This window comes from Lutra lutra, chromosome 7 (genome assembly GCF_902655055.1).
Source record: "Lutra lutra chromosome 7, mLutLut1.2, whole genome shotgun sequence".
Taxonomy (NCBI): Eukaryota; Metazoa; Chordata; class Mammalia; order Carnivora; family Mustelidae; genus Lutra; species Lutra lutra.
In genome coordinates, this window is record NC_062284.1 from 147,929,837 (window position 1) to 147,947,572 (window position 17,736).

The 17,736-nt window shown below is 43.0% G+C and overlaps 1 gene segment (V, D, J or C); it reads right to left on the bottom strand.

The window, feature by feature from the left end:
* Positions 1-2,664: 2,664 nt before the first annotated feature.
* On the bottom strand, positions 2,665-11,959 carry LOC125104232 (immunoglobulin heavy variable 3-23-like). The segment is given in 3 exon segments: positions 2,665-2,676; positions 11,431-11,741; positions 11,843-11,959. Coding segments are annotated over 3 exon segments (363 nt in total).
* Positions 11,960-17,736: the final 5,777 nt, after the last annotated feature.

Below are 17,736 nucleotides of genomic sequence, written 5' to 3' on the forward strand. Positions count from 1 at the left end.
ATGCTCGTTGTTATGCTCCACAAATAAGTGAAACCATATGATAATTTACTCTCTCTGCTTGACTTATTTTACTCAGCATAATCTCTTCCAGTTCCTTCCATGTTGCTACAAAAGTTGGGTATTCATCCTTTCTGATGGAGGCATTTATTACTTTAATTTAAATTCAATTAAAGGAGGGGGAGAAGATGGTGAAGTAGGAGACACTGTTTCAACTGGTCCCCTAAAGTGAGCTGATTATCTACCAGAACACTCTGAACACCCATGAAATCAGCCTGAGATGTAGGATTATACACTTCTAGATCTCTACGGGAGCAGAAGACACCAGTGGACAGTTAAAGCTGAGTGGGAATATCAGACTGATATCAGAAGATAACAGATACCAGTCAGCTGAAGAGGAGTTTGCTCCATAAGGAAGGCAAAACCACTTCCTCTGCACTCTCTCCCAGCATGTCAGCTACCTCACAGTCCACTTTCAGGATACTTCCTCTTCTCTGGAATGTTTCAATAATTACTGCTACACCTGATAAACACCTTTGCTCAGGAGACAGGATGGAGGAGAAGTAGGAGATGCTGTTCCAACCAGTCTCCTAAAGTGAGTTGATTATCTACCAAAAAACTCTGATCACCCATGAAATCAGTCTGAGATTAGAATGATACACTTCTGGATCTCTACAGGGGCGGAAGATGCCAGTGGACAGGTAAAGCAGAGTGGGAGTGTCGGACTGATATCGGAAGATAAACGAAAGGGGGAGAGCGCCACCAGAGGCAACCCAATGGAAAGTAATACCCCAATATGAGAGTGCCCTGTGATTGGGGAACAACATTAACTTGGAGACTGGTTAAAAGCACTAAAAAGAGCAAAAGATATCAAGGGGAAACTGGTGGAGTTGGGCAGTCTGGGGCACAGGCTTAAGCTCAGGGACCGAAGACAAACACTGCTGGCACCATGCAAAAGAGTGCAGTGAAGAATCTAGGCCATGGTCCCTGAGCCTCTGGCACCCATGTGTGAGAGTCTGGATGGATGCCATCCTCTGTTCTTTAGAACCACAGGCTTTTGCACTCTACACAGTCACCGCACAGCTGGGGCCTGAGCTCTGTACCACACTGTCCCCAGAGAAATGTCCTTGTGGGTACTAGCTGGTGAGCCCTAGGACCACCAAAGAGTCTGAACACTCCCAACCTGGGCCGACATGAAAATCTCAGGGTGCTGTCTCTAGTTGGGATCCGTAGGGCGGTCTGGACTTGCCCAGACAGCAGCCCAGCAAGGCAGCCACTGGAAACGAGCTCCCTGGATCAACATCATGGTTTTACGAGCACCAGGGTGTAGAGACAATCCGCAACTGCTGCAACCCCTGAGAAGGTGGCTGAGAATGAGCTCTGCTGGTGGGAGGTGGCAGAGGGGGAGTCCATGTTCTCTGGACCACCCAGATGGGAACAGACTGAAGCTTCTCTCTGAAACAGAGGTCTGGGAGCACTTTGCTTTCCCCTAAACCTCTGAAGAATGGCCAAAAGCTGCCAGAGGCGGGGGGGAACCTCCAGAGAACAAAAGCCTGAAAAACAGGTATCCTCAGAGCGCAGCCCCGTGATAGGGGCAGGAGGACTCAACCCAAGCAAGACGGTTTGAAAAACAACACAGAAGGCCCCTCCTCCAGAAATCCAGCCCCCCCTCAAAAGGAGAGGACAACCACCAGTGTCCCCATAAAACTGTAAAAGCCCAACACAAGGGGAAAAGAAGATATTAAGCTCCCGGTATTGCTCTAAAACTTGTATACTTCATAGATACAACTTTTATTTTTAAACGTTCCCACTATTCTCATTCTTTTAAAATTTTTAAAAAATTTTTGACCTATTGACCATTATAATGTGACGTTGAATACAACAATTTCCATGATAACCTTTCAACTTGAATTTTTTTGATACATATACATGTGTTTTTCTTTTTGCTTTTTTATTTAAAAAAAATACTCATATAGAGATAAGCTTCAAGGTAATCCTCTTTCCACAATCAATGCTACCCCTATATATAAACCAGTTTTAATCCCCCTTTATCTCCAGAAAGTTGAGTCCTTTAACAAAGAAATCAAGATACACCCAGGAAGAATCAAAATAACCATCCTCACTCACACTGAGGATTTATAAGCACCCTCCCATCTTTTTCTTCTGTTAGTGTTTTTGCATATTTTCTTCTGTTAGTGTATTTGCATATTTGCATATTTTGCATATGCATATTGCATATTTTGCATATAATATGCATTTTGCATATTTTGCTTATGTATTTGCATATTTATTTATCTTTGTTCTGGTAGTATATAAATCTTATACTTAGGGTTCATTTTGGCTGGGTTCTTTTTTTCTTGTCGTTTACTTTTGTTGGTCTTTTCGTTTGTCCGATTTTGTTTGTATACATTATAAGTCTTACCTTTGGGGCCCATTCTGGCTTGGTCTTCTTTTTTTTCTTACATTTTTTCCCTGTCTCTCTCTCCCTCTCTCTTGGTTTCTTTTTTCATTCTTTTTGGTGGGGACTCCCGATTGCTCAGAAGTGTTCCAGGGTGCACCTTTCTTGGATCACAGTTGATACATTCAGTTACACATACCCTCAGCCATCTCTCACAAAAATGACTAAGAAGGAATGTCCAACAGAGGAAAAATACAGAGACTGTGCCCTCACCATCAGAGCTATTGGATATGGACATAAGCCGTATGTCAGAAAGGGAATTCAGGCTAACAATTTTCTAGGCAATGGCTAGGTTAGAGAAAACCATTAGTGACAACATGGAATAGATTAGAGCAGAAGTGAAAGCCACCAGGGATGATGTTAACAAGGCTCTCAATGAGTTCCAATCTAATCTAAATTCTCTACAGCTAGGGGAACTGAGGCTGAAGATAGAATTAGTGATCTAGAGGACAAACTGATAGAGAAAAAAGATCAAGCAGGCCTGGAACAAACAGCTTAGAAGCCATGAAAAGAGAATTAGTTAAATAAATGATGCCATGAAATGTTCCAGTGTCAGAAATCTTGGAATCCTTGAGGGGAGGAGAAAGAAAGAAAACTAGAGGATATAGTTGAACAAATTCTCCATGAAAATTTTCCCAATCTGGCGAAGGGAACCTGGGTTCGTGTTCCAGAGGAGAAAGGTCTGCCCCCAAGATCATAGAAACTCGAGACACCTGATTGTGAAACTGAGGAATCATAATTTTAGACAGAAGCTCTTGAAAGCAGATAAGGGGAAGAGATTCCTAATGTATAGGGGAAGGTCCATCAGAATAACTTCAGACCTGTCCAGAGAAACCTGGAAAGCCAGAAAGGGCTGGCAAGACATATTCAGGGCAGTAAATGAATAGAACTTGCAGCCAAGAATACTTTATCCAGCATGACGGACATTCAAAATGGATGGAGAGAAAAAGAGCTTCCAAGACCGGCAAGGTTTAAGAGAGTATGTGACAACCAAAACAGCACTACAAGAAATATTAAGGGGGGGGTCTATAAAAGAAGGAAGAACCCAAGAGCATCATAGAACAGAAATTTATGGAGACAATCTATAGAAACAAGGACTTCATGGGCAACACGAAGCCAATAAAAATGTATCTCTCAATAATCACCCTCAACATGAACACCCTAAAAGTTCCAATGAAATGGCACAGGCTTGTAGACTGGATAAAACGACAGGACCTGTCCATACATTGTCTACAAGAGACACATTTTGAACTTACGGATGCATCCAGACTGAAAGAGAAGGGATGGAGAAGCATTTTTTATGCCAATGGGCCTCAAAAGAAGGCTGGGGTAGCGATCCTCATATCAGAGAAATTAGATTTTAAACTAAAGACTGTAGTCAGAGATACAGAAGGACACTATATCATTCTTAAAGGGTGTATCGACCAAGAAGATCTAATAATTGTAAATATTTATGCCCCACCCCATACAGGAGCAGCCAACTACATAAGACAACTGTTAATCCAGATAAAGAGACATACTGATATGAATACATTAATCGTAGGGGATCTTAACACACCACACTCAGTAACAGGCTGATCATCCAAGCAGAAAATCAATAAGGAAACAAGAGCATTGAATGACACATTGGACCAGATGGACCTCATCGATATATAGAGAATATTCCATCCTCAATCAACAGAATACCCATTCTTCTCGAGCACACATGGAACCTTCTGCAAAATAGACCAACAAATCTGGACTCAAAAAATGCCAAAACATTGATATTATTCCATTTATATTCTCAGACTGCAATGCTTTGAAACTGGAGCTCAACCACAAGAGAAAGTTTGGAAGGAACTCAAATACCTGGAAGCTAAGACCACCTTGCTTAAGAGTGCTTGCATCAACCAGAAAGTCAAAGAAGAACTTAAGCAATTCATGGAAACCAGTGAGTATGAAGACACTTCAGTCCAAAACCTATGGGATACAGCCAAGTCGGTCCTAAGGGGGAAGTACATAAGCATTCAATCCTCCCTCAAAAAAAGAAAAAAAAAAAGAAAAAAAAATCCAGAATACACCAGCTGTCTTTACAACTTAAAGAACTGGAGAATTAAAAACAAATAAGCCAACTACGCACACAAGAAGGGGAATAATCAAGATTAGAACAGAGATCAATCAGATAGAAACTAGGCATACAGTAGAACACATCATTGAAACTAGAAGCTGGTTTTTTGAAATAATCAATAAGATCAATGAACCATTGGCCAAATTAATCTAAAAGAAAAGAAAGGAGACCCAAATTAATAAAATTATGAATGAAAAGGGAGAGATCACAACTAACATCAAGGAAATAGAAACAATCACCAGAAATTATTATCAACAGCTATATGCATAGTTAAGCAACCTTGGTGAAATTGATGCATTCCTGGAAAACTATAAACTTCCAAAACTGAATCAGGAAGAAATTGACAACCTGAATAGACCAATATCTAGTAACGGGATTGAAGCAGTGATCAAAAACCTCCCCAAAACCAGAGCCCAGGACCTGTGGATGTCCTGGGTAATTCTACCAAACTTTTGTAGAAGGAATAAAACATATTCTCCTGAAGCTGTTTCAAAAAACTGAAGCAGATGGAAAACTTCCAGACTCTTTTTATGAAGCCAGCATTACCTTGATTCCCCAAAAGGACAAAGACTGCACCAAAAAGGAGAATTTCAGACCAATATCCCTGATGAATACGGATGGTAAGATTCTCAACAAGATCCTAGATAATAGGATCCAACAGTACATTAAAAAGATTATCCACCATGACCAGGTGTGATTTATCCATGGGATGCAGGGGTGGTTCAACATTCGCAAATCAATTAATGTGACAGAACAAATCAATAAGAGAAGAGAGAAGAACCATATGGTCCTCTCAATTGAAGCAGAAAAGCATTTGAGAAGATACACCATCTGTTCCTGATTAAAACACTTCAAAGTATAGGGATAGAGGGAGCATTCCTCAATGTATCTAATCTGTCTATGGAAAACCCACAGCGAATATCATCCTCAATGGGAAAAAGCTTGCGGCCTTCCCTTTGAGATCAGGAACACGACAAGGATGGCCACTCTCACCACTCTTGTTCAGCATAGTATTAGAAGTCCTAGGAACAGAAATCAGGCAACAAAGAGACATAAAAGGTACCCAAATTGGCAATGAAGAAGTCAAACTCTCTTCGCAGATGACATGATACTTTATATGGAAAACCCTAAAGACTCCACCCCCAAACCACTAGAACTCATACAACAATTGAGTAATATGGCAGGATACAAAATAAATGTACAGAAATCAATTGCTTTCTTGTACATTAACAATATAAAAATACAGAAAGGGCAATTATAGAATGGACTCCATTTATTATAGCATGAAGAACCATAAGATACCTGGGAATAAATCTAACCAAAGAGGTAAAGGAACTGTAATGGAGGAACTACAGAACAATTAAGAAAGAAATTGAAGTAGACACAAAAAGGTGGAAGACCATTCCATGCTCATGGATCAGAAGAATAAACATTGTTAAAATATCTATACTGCCTAGAGCAATCTATACTTTCAATGCCATTCTGATCAAAATTCCAGCAGCATTTTTCAAAGAGCTGAAGCAAACAATTGCAAAATATGTATGGAATCAGAAGAGGAAATGTTGCTAAGGAAATGTTGAAAAAGATAAACAAAACTGGGGCCATCACATTACCAGATTTCAAGTTCTACTACAAAGCTATGATCATGAAGACAGCATGGTACTGGCATTAAAAAGACACATAGACCAGTGGAACAGAGTAGAATGCCCAGATATGGACCCTCAAGTCTATGGTCAAATAATCTTTGACAAAGCAGGCAAAAATATACAGTGGAAAAAAGCCTCCTCAATAAATGGTGCTGGAAAAATGGGACAGCTATATGTAGAAGAATGAAACTCGACCATTCTCTTACATGGTACACAATGATAAACTCGAAATGGATAAAAGACCTCAACATGAGACAGGAATCCATCAGAATCCTAGAGGAGAACATAGGCAGTAACCTCTTCGACAATGGCCACAGCCACATCTCTCATGACATGTATACAAAGACAAAGGAAACAAAAGCAAAAATGAACTTTTGAGACTTCATCAAGATCAAAAGCTTCTGCCCAGGAAATGAAACAGTCAACAAGACAAAGAGGAAACCCATAGAATGGGAAAAGATATTAGCAAATGACAGTACAGACAAAAGGTTGATATCCAGGATCTTTAAAGAACTTGTCAAACTCAACACACACAAAACAGACAATCATGTCAAAAAATGGGCAGATGATATGAACAGACACTTCTCCAATGAAGACATACAAATCGCTATCAGACACATGAAAAAATGTTCATCACTAGCCATCAGGGTGATTAAAATCAAAACCACATTGAGTTATCACCTTACACCAGTTAGAATGGCCAAAATTAGCAAGACAGGAAACAACATGTGTTGGAGAGGATGTGGAGAAAGGGGAACCCTCTTACACTGTTGGTGGGAATGCAAGTTGGTGCAGCCACTTTGGACAACAGTGTGGAGATTCCTCAAGAAATTAAAAATAGAGCTTCCCTATGACTCTGCAATTGCACTACTGGGTATTTACCCCAAAGATAAAGATGTAGTGAAAAGAAGGGCCACCTCTACCCCAATGTTTATAGCAGCAATGGCCACGGTTGCCAAACTGTGGAAAGAACCAAGATGCCCTTCCACGGCCGAATGGATAAGGAAGATGTGGTCCATATACACTATGGAGTATTATGCCTCCATCAGAAAGGATGAAAACACAACTTTTGCATCAACATGAACGGGACTGGAGGAGATTATGCTGGTGAAATAAATGAGCGTAAAGAGTCAATTATCTTATGGTTTTGCTTATTTGTGGAGCATAAGGGATAACATGGAGGACATGGGGAGATGTAGGGAAGAAGAGTGTTGGGGGAAATTGGAGGGAGAGACAAACCATGAAAGACTGTGGACTCTGAGAAACAAACTGAGGGTTTTGGAAGGGGGGTGTGGGAGGTTAGGTGAGTCTGCTGGTGGGTATTATGGAGGGCAGGTATTGCATGGAGCACTGGGTGTGGTGCATAAACAATGAATCTTGGAACACTGAAAAAAATAAAAATAAAAACATTGAAAAAATTAAAAAATTATATATAAAATATAAAGAGTAGAAAATAAAAAAGGGGCAAGTAAAGAGTGGCTGTAACTTACGTTTTGGACAAAATAGAGTGCTTCATTGTTCCTGGGTGAATTTTGACCCGTATGTTAGAGGACACTAACTCTCAAAATCACTAGAAAATTAAAGGATGGATATATAAGAAGGTAAAACTGAATAGAGTGAACAACTTGCTAAGATAAAGCATGTACGTGTTAAAAATATAGGTTTGTAAAAACAAGTCAAAATGGCCTCTGAAAAAAAGAGCTGGTATAATAGACATCTTGCTGAACACAGCCACTTTTCTGCTTGTAGAAATACACATCTATATTCTTACATCTCAGGTTGATTTCATGGGTGTTCAAAATAGTTTATAGATATGCAGCTAAATTCAAGGGACTTGCTTTAACTGGGACCCCTACACCTCTGCCATCTTGCCTCGATCTCCCTGTTCCTGATTGATTTTTGGTATATGTTAGAAGACCCTATATGTGAAAACGTTAAGGAAATTAGAACTTATTTTATATAAAATTGAATAGAGAGAAAAATTGGGTTATGTGGGGCATAAATCTATAAAATGAAGATTTTAAATTTAGAAACTGAAGTTAGGAAATAAGACTCTCTTTGAAATGGGAACACGGTATAACAAGAAAAAGCAAGGAAAAGAAAAGAAAGAAAAAAGAAATGTAAACTTTTATCCTGAGTATAAGCAAGTCGTGAGGGAACACTTGGAGCTCCCTATGTAATTTTCCCCTGGTGCTGGAGTTTCACGTTTCTGTGGGAAGTAACCTTATCCTTCACCTGTTCTCCCAGTCTGTCTTCTGGGGGAGGGGCCTGCTGCTTGGCTTCTCAGGCATCTTTGTCCGGGTGGAGTTGCCCACCCTTGTCAGGGTCATTGGCTGAATGGGAGCCAACCCTGTGTCTGTTTTTTTTTTTTTCCCTGGTGGCTTTCTGCTTCTCTTCAGAGGGTCAGTGCAAACATGGCCCTGCGGGAATTTCCAGCCCAGAGCAACAATGTGGTGGCCCGGACCCCCACCCCCCACCACCATCTCAGGTCAATCCATCTCCACTTCTATGTGTACCAAAAGCCACAGACTTGCATACTGGATGCCCACTGCAACTCTCTGGAGAAAGTTCCAGGGACCCATGAGTGTCTCTGTGCTTTCTGACTTTGCAGTTGTTAGCGGCTGTGGTCTTGTGAGTGCACTCTCTTCCGCAACTCCTAGGTCATGCTGGGTGCTGACCCAGTGTCCTGTCAGGTTTCGTATCATTCTGAGAGTCGTTGCCCAGTTGTGGATGTAGCCACTTTGTGCACCAAGCCATGGGCTCACACATGCACCCTCTTGCGTGGCTCGCAGTTCACAGCCAGGTGCCTCTCCAGTGTCCTTTTGAGGGCTACGCCGCCCTGAGAGCTGTTGCCCTGTTTTGGTCACAAATCATTTTATATCTCCCATGAGATATTAAGCAGCCCACACCTTTAGTCCTTTTCAGGGTGGTCAGGCACAGAGCAGTCTTCCAACTGGCCTGACTTGTGGTTTATGGTGACTGGAGCTGAGAGTCCCTTCTGAGCTTGCTGACCATAACCTGTCTCCCTGTGCCACTGCTTGGGCAGTCTATCGGTTCAGGCTTCCCCATTACTTCTGATTTCCTGTGATCTGAGATCCCTGTGATCCACCCAGAATTCTCTCTCATTCATCCCCTGTGCTCTATTTCAGTAAGGGATGTCTCTCACTGGAGCAGATTTTGAAGGTCCTGATTTTTTTTGCTCTGATCTGAATATCACTTTCCAGTGGGTGGCTTTTGGAGACTCCCTCCAATCTCCATTTATCTTCCGATATTTCCCCAAAAGATTTACATTTCTCCACTTCCCACCTCACAAAAACTAGTCATTTTGCTGCTTGTAGAAATCCGGTTAATTGTTCTTACATCTGAGGGGCGCCTGGGTGGCTCAGTGGGTTAAAGCCTCTGCCTTCAGCTCAGGTCATGATCCCAGGTTCCTGGGATTGATCCCCGCATCAGGCTCTCTGCTCAGCAGGGAGCCTGCTTCCTCCTCTCTCTCTCTGCCTGCCTCTCTGCCTACTTGTGATCTCTGTCCATCAAATAAATTTAAAAAATCTTAAAAAAAACTGTTCTTACATCTGAAGTTGAATTCGTGTGTGTTCAGAATGGTTTGATGGACATCCAGCTAAATTCAAGGGACCAGCTGAAATGAGGTCGCTACTCTGCTGCCATCTTGCTCCTCTACACCTGAAACAAAGTCTCTGAATGAAAGACTAGATAAGATTGATTTCTTTCCTTTTATTTTGTTTTAAATTTTTTATTTAAATTCAATTTAGTTAACACATAGTGCATTAGTGGTTTCAGCGGTAGAATTTAGTGATTCATCAGGTGCATATAACACCGAGTGCTCATTCCATCAAGTTCCCTCATTAATGCCCAAGAGGCAGTTATCCCCCACCCCAGCCACCTCTAGTTTGAACACAAAATTTTGAGTATTATTTCAGGATTTGGATTGGGAAATGTCCCTCCTAGAATTCCAGCTTTAACTATTTATTTTCTCACATTATCTCCTTAAATTTCATTTCAAAATTATGTTCAGTTAGCCACCATATAGTACATCATTAGTTTTTTATGTCGTTCAACAATTCATTATTTGTGTGTAACACCCAGTGCTCAGTCACCATGTGTCCTTATTGCCCATCACCGAGTTTCCCCATCCGGCCCCTCTTACCCCTCCAAAACCCTATTTATTCCACAAAGAAACATATTGATTCTGATATCATTTATTTCGGGTTTCCTCTTTTCCTTTTGATAAATCTAGGCAGAGGTTTCTCAATTTTATTGTTTTTTTTTTTTCCAAAAATCTATACCTTGCTTTTTTGTTCTGTTCTGTTTGTTTTTTTCTTTTGTTTTTATATCATTTATTACTGCTCTAATCTTTACTATTTCCTTCCTTCTCCCATATCTAGGCTTTAGTCATCATACCTTCTGTAGCTCCTTCATGTGTAACGTTAGAGTGTTTCTTTCAGATTTTTCTTGCTTCTTGAGGTCTTCCTGTATGCTGTGTAGTTTTGTCTTAGGACCACTTTTGCTGCAGAGAAATTAGTGCAAAGTGAAAAAGGTTTCATATTCGTGTGTGTGTGTATGTGTGTGTGTGTGTAATTATGCATGTGTGTGCATAATATCCCGACTACACATCACACCTGGAGAGGGTTACACTGCTTTCCCATGTTGTCACTAACATTGATGCTATGAGCATTGTTTAAGACAGTGACTCCCCAACCAAGAACCTCTCTTCTTTTGCTTTTAATTGTTGATGCCTCTGGTGGCCTCATGTCCAGAATGCACTTTATGCTGCTTCTAGGGAGTTTGCACTTTGAGGAGGGTGGACATGTGATGCAAAGTGAGAGCAGCTGGGAATCCTAAAAGCCTCACTTGAAGAGCATCAGGATATTTGTGCTTCGTTGGTATTTACAGACACGAATAAACAATGTGAGTGATTCTGTTTTTTGTGCATTTTGGTATAATTGTATTCCCATTAGAACAAATTTTCAAAGTTCAGAGAGTGAAGAGTTAAGCACAGAAGCATGTGTGCAGAGAAGGTCCCTGAGGGAAAGTGTTCTCTGGATAGGAATCGTTAGATCCTGACAGGAAACCTGCCCATAACCTTCATCTGCATCTGCTCCTGGGCTTAAAGACAGGATTGGTGAGTGGTGTGCACACCCTGGTGGTCCAGATCCCTTCCTACAGTGAGGTTTGTGTCTGGGCTCACACTGAGGGCCCCTTACTGTGTCTGTTGCACAATAATACACGGCTGTGTCTTCGGTTCTCAGGCTGTTCATCTGCAGATACAGCGTGTTCTTGCCATTGTCTCTGGAGATGGTGAACCGGCCTTTCACAGAGTCTGTGTAGTATGTGCTACTTCCATCATAGCTAATATATGCGACCCACTGCAGCCCCTTCCCTGGAGCCTGGCGGACCCAGCTCATGCCATAGCTACTGAAGGTAAATCCAGAGGCTGCACAGGAGAGTCTCAGGGAACCCCCAGGCTTCACCAGGTCTCCCCCAGATTCCACCAGCTGCACCTCACACTGGACACCTGCAGGCAAGACATCCTGGTCAGGAATCTGTCACACATCTATAATTTCTCTCACTCATATCCACTCACATCCTCAATGACTCTTGTTCACCCTGAATTACCTTTTAAAAGAGCAACAAGGAAAACCCAGCCAAGCACAAACTCCATGGTGAGTTTTCTGTATCCTGTCCTGAGTACTGACTGGAACACCTGGGAATCCTGGTGCTGGGGCTCCTCTCCCAGCTGCAGAGTCAGGTTTGGGCTGTTTTAATCAGCAGATGGAGGGCCCTATTTGCATGTCCTCTGACTATATATTCAGCTTGGGGATCTATTCTGACAGAAAGGCAGTGACCCAAGCAGTTGTGAATACCTTTAATTTAGTGCTAATGATCAATTTTGAAAATAATTGTTTTTTTTATTATATAACTTTCCAGGGTGTATACTTGTGTTTGTAAGGTGTCCATGAAAACATATGGGGTGAGATTGACCCCAGGATCTAGGTCAGTGCTCTCCCCACAGGAATTGCTGCCCCCCACCCAATCATCTGCAGGACAGAGTGTCAGGCTATGAGGCATGTGGAAGCCCTCCTGTAATGGGGATGGATTGATTTTGCTTATTTTATACTTTACCATAAATACAGAGAAAATCAGCATCGTGTAGGTGTATTTTCATGTCTTTAACATTCACTCTTTCTACGTCCCTTTAGAATCACCTTTGTTATTACCTATAATAAGTTCGATGTGTATATGCGACACAAGATGAACGGCTCATTTACGAGTGTGTGATATATAAACACAGGTGTCACAATCAACATTTTGACAGTGAGTTCTTCAATTCTTCCCAAAATTTCCAGCATTTCCTTCTGGAATTCCTCCTTCCCTTTCCCTTGTTCACCCTGTCCACACATAGCTATTGTTCTTTCTCATGTCAGCTTATACTAGCTTTAATTTTGTAGAATTCATAAATGGGTCATTGTACTCTATGAATTTTCTTTGTGGGGTTTGTGTGCCTCAGGATCAGTCCTTGTGGATACAGTCGTGTTGCTGTCTGTATCAGGAATCACTGGTTTTAATGACTGACAGCTCTGAAGGCAGCAGTTGGAAGCAGCAGCTGGAGGAAGATATGAAAGCAGAAAGAAGCCACTTGCTTCAAGCCTCATCCACACAGCCTCTTGACCCAGGAGTTCTTTGCTCTGAAAAGAGAAGAACTCCCTTGTTGTTTAGGAAATGTTTCTGCTGGCTGTGGAGAAGAAACTATAGACAGAAAGAGGTGGACCAGAGAAGGTTAAGTTAGAAGCTCAGAAAGACCTGTCCACGGAAGATGCGAGGCACCAGGAGGAAGAACAGCATGGGAGGAGCTGTCCTGCTGCAGAAGAAACCTGTGCACAAACAAATCCGACACTCAGGCACCAAGCTATGGATGTCTGTCAGAGGCCAGCCTCTGGCTATGCCCATAACTCCCACATTTTCCACTCAGTTCCACTGCTAACCTCATCTGTGAGCTGCAGTACCACCTGGGAATAGCAGCTGCTCTTTGCCTCAAACTAGGAGCCTTTTTTCCTTGTCACCAGTGCACGGAGAGGACCCATTTCTGCTGCTACACCTGCCCACACCCCCACAGAGTGTACCTGACACGTGTGGAATCTCCATTTGTTGAGAATAGTTTCCCTGCATTACTGAGGCTCATTAGGAGGCTCAACACATGTGTGTCTCCTACTGACTCCAAGAACTTACTTACTTTGAGCCATTATGGACCTTGACTGTCGGTATTAACTGTGACTAGAATGTGGCCTCTGTCAAAACAGTGCAAATTTATTGCCACTCTGCCACCCTCCTGGTTTTCTATTTTAATCAGAAAAGAAGAACCATTATGCTTTCCTGAAAACATGATCTCTGTTTCAGATTCTGTCTGTTTCTTTGTACAAAGTGCATTTAGAACAAAGGAGTGGAACTCCAATGGGAATGCCTCAGGAACTTCACAACCAGGAAGAAGACTGTGTTGTCCCACATGGAGCCCCCGGGCAGCCATGTCATGCTTTAGGACAGAGCTGGTGTGAAGCCACATTCTTCCTTGTAGGTGGTGACAGCCACAGGGAACACCGTGCTCTACACACATGCATCAGTCCTCCCATAAACTGGAGTGGGAAGCAGATAGTTGATTCCCTCCTCTGATTTTGTCTCCCAATGTTTTCAACTCTGTTAAGCCCCTTTATTGGTCACCTTTCTAGGGGGAAATGAGTAGTTTGAGAGGAGGAGTGTCCATGATCATTGGAAAGCACAGGTTCTGTCCTTAGAGGAACATGTGCTATAAGCATTTCCTGTCCTTCCCCATTTTGTTAACTTCCTCCCAGGATCCACTTGGGAAGGCAACCATGTGTGCTGGGCATTCACAGAGTCTGTGCCTTCTTCCCTCAATGTGCTTTTTCTAATCTGCTAGACATCGTCCTGAGACATGGTTCAGCTCAGTGAAAGTCTTTCTCATAAGTCCTTCCTTGACTACGTGGACTCCTCAGGTATGATGATCACTTACTTCTTCGTGGCTCCCAGTGTTCCCTGTGAGCATCTCACTCAGAACACGTATACCACCATGGTACTTGTTCACAAGCAGGTAGAAGCAGAGATGCCTACAATTTTCTTAGTCCTCAAAGACAAGTTATCTTTTTCACATCTGGACTGTGTGTCGCTGGTGCAGAATTCATTCAGCCCATGTTGAGTAGTGGTTTTCCTGCATACTGGTCATTACTTATGCACTCTACTCTTTACATGTACCTGATGTTGTGCGTGGGGACAGGACAGCATCCATATCCTGCCCAGGCCAGTTCTAGGCACCATGGAAGTTAGTCAACCTATCGGACATTCTTTTCCTGTAGTTCATGCAGTGAATGTTATGGAGAGGCCATTGTAGTCTCATTGATGATGACAAAAAAAAAAAAAATGACATGATTTCCAAACCCCGACCATTCTGAAGACCCACAAATGAATACAAAATGCAGATCCTTTATTCTTTACTCAGAAGTCTAGTGTACAGTTTTATAACTGTTTGTGTAGTTCATTAACTAATATTTATTTGGTTCTTACTGCACAAACTGTAGCCCTGCCTGGTCTCTGTGGATACAACAGTGAACAGAAATAGAAGAACTTGCCTTAAAAGGGCTTACCTTTGAGGAGGGAAGACGGACCATAAACCAGCAACAATCCTCTCTTTCTCCATATGGTAAAGGATTCTCTGACTGACTCTGGTGCGGAGAGTAGTTAGGAGTGAGACAGGGACATGGGAGCTTGGAATCTGCAAGGTGAGGAGATTCTTGCTGGACTCCAAGTGAAAACTGATAGGAGTCAGTCCAGGTGGCAGCAGCGAAGGGGTGAGAAATGGTTGGATTCTGAGTGTGTCTTGAACTTGTCACTGGCAAGACTTGCTGACTAATTGGCCATGAGTGAGAGAAAGAGGCGATTAAGGAGAGCACTCAGCTATCAGCCCCGAGTTTGAGGTCTCCATTGTGAGAAGGGCAGTTCCACCCCAGTCCTCGAATCTCTTGTGGATTCCTGGAGAGTTTGTTCACTGTGTCTCATTATCTCCGGCTTTGCTGTTTCTCTTTCTGTCCATGTTTTCGTCCTTTCTGTCTGTCTATCCTCTCTAGCATTCTCGTCCCCAACCTGAACCTTGTATTAACAGTTCTCTGATGCGTCACTATCATTCATGTATTTCCATCTGGTTTAATATTTGCAACATAATTTGCCCACTTTTTATTTTGCTCCACTCAGGTAGGAGAATAAATGCAGCCCTTATGTTGAGGTTTCTGGAAGTAGTGTCCTTGAGAAGTACTGATGGGGAGGATACTTCTACCCTATTCTCTCCATTCCAAACTACCCCCCCAGATACAACAATGATGAGATGGTCATGTGTGACAGTGCAGAGGGTTTACATTACTTCAGTGCAAATAGCTTAGAATTGAGACACGGGTATCCACTGCCTCCTGCTTCCCAGAGACCCTCTGCTTCTGAGTGACCATCTATGTTTCCTCATCATGGTCTGCCTAGAATTAGATTCCCTCTCTCAGGACCATGATGATTACCTTCATTTATGGTGCAGCCTCCCCTTAGTTCTGAAGCTCAAAATCTGCACTTTTATCTACCAGAGAATGTCAGAGTCTTCTCCTTTTAGGCCATATCCTAGAGGGAGCTTGTCCTGGCACACTCAGAGGTCATTCTGAAATTTTCCTGAGCAATGAACACATCCTCTGATAGGAATTTACTGACTTTTCCTGAGAAATACGTCTGTCACTCTAGCTTATCCAGTTTGCAAAGCTCCTAGCTCATGCACATATGTAGATTGTCAGAATTCCCACAATTTCTGGGAAGAACCTTCTGCTGTTGCAAATTTACTGCTGTTTTGTTCTATCCAGAGGTTCTCCACAATGTGTCCCTGCAAATAGGTGTTTTGCTTGATAAACAGGTCTGCACTGGAGCTGCTCCAGTGTTTAATGGAGAGGAGATCTGGACACCTCAGTGGAACACAAGATAAGATGTGACTGATTAACGCGAGACAGGAAAAGTACTGTGGGAGTGCAGAGATTCCTATTGGAGGTGAGATTTCAGTTCTTAAAGATTTTTTTACCTTTTAAAGTAAAAACTACCAAGATAAAATGTGTGTGAAGCAATTAATATAATATAGACCCTAAAAAAGAATCACTGGTTTTAATGATAAGCACCTGTCCAAAGAATGGACATAGCAGGATTTTATATTTTTTAAGAAGTTGTTTGGGCTGGGGGAGACAAGATGCCGGGGAAGTAGGAGGAGGCGCCTTTTCAACGTGTACCCTAAAGTGAGCTGATTACCTACCAAAGAACTCTGACTACCCACGAAATCAGTCTGAGATCAGAATTATACACGTCTGGATCGCTACAGGGGCAGAAGATGCCAGTGGGCAGGTAAAGCGGAGTGGGAACGTCAGACTAGTATCAGAAGATACACAAAAGGGGAGGGAGCCACCAGAAGTGATCGATTGGAAAGTAATAGCACTAATAGAGAGTTTCCTGCATCTGGGGACCAGCATTAACTTGGAGACTGGTTGAAAGCACTCAAAAAGAGCATAGGATCTCGGGGGGGGGCAATTGTGGGAATAGGGTTGCTAGGGACAGGGGCTTAAGTCCCCGGGCCCAGAACAGCCTCCCCTAGCTCTGAGACAGAGAGAATGCAGCATAGAAACCAGGTCTTGGTTCCTGAGCTGCCAGAGCGCCTGAGAACACGTGGGTCCGGATCCTGTGAGGGGCTGGAAGCCTTGCCAGATGGCAGAATGCGGAGCCGAGCCGTGCTAACAGAGCCTGAGATGCACAGGCCCCTCACTCTCTCCTGAGAGAGTTGCGCAAAGGCCCACCAGGTGCTCTTAGACTCCCGCCATTGTTTCAGAGCCTGAGACATGGGCACGCCCCAAAATCTCCCCTGAGAGAGGTGCGTGAAGGCCCAGCCTGGTGCTTTGGACCCATGCCCTGCTCTCAGAGCCTGAGACCTGCGCGTGACCCACAGCCTCCCTTGAGAGAGGTGCGTGCAAGCATGGAGTTCTTAGACCCAGAAAGACGAGGCACTCCCAGCCTGGGCCAGCGGGAAAATCTGTGGGCAATCACTGCTTGGAACCTTTCTGGTGGTCTGGAGCTGCCCAGAGAGCTGCTGCTGCCGTGGTTTTGGGTACAAGCAGAAGATCCTGCATCCCCAGGGACCGCGACTCGGAACCTGCTCTGCCAGCAGCCAAGGGGGAATTTATATGGGCTCTGCAACATCCACAGGAGAGCAGACTGAGGATTCTTTCTGAGAGGGAGGTCAGGGTGCAGTTTGCTTTCCTCTAAACCTACAAAAACCATCAAAAGCGGTCAAGGCAGAGAGAAAAAAAAAAGTGAACAAACATAAAAACCTCCAGAGAACAAAAGCCTGAAAAAACCGGTTTTCTCAGAGCCCACCCCCTTGAGGGGGTGGGAGGACTTAACTCAGGGAACATCATTGACTGAAAACCCACGTGGCAGGC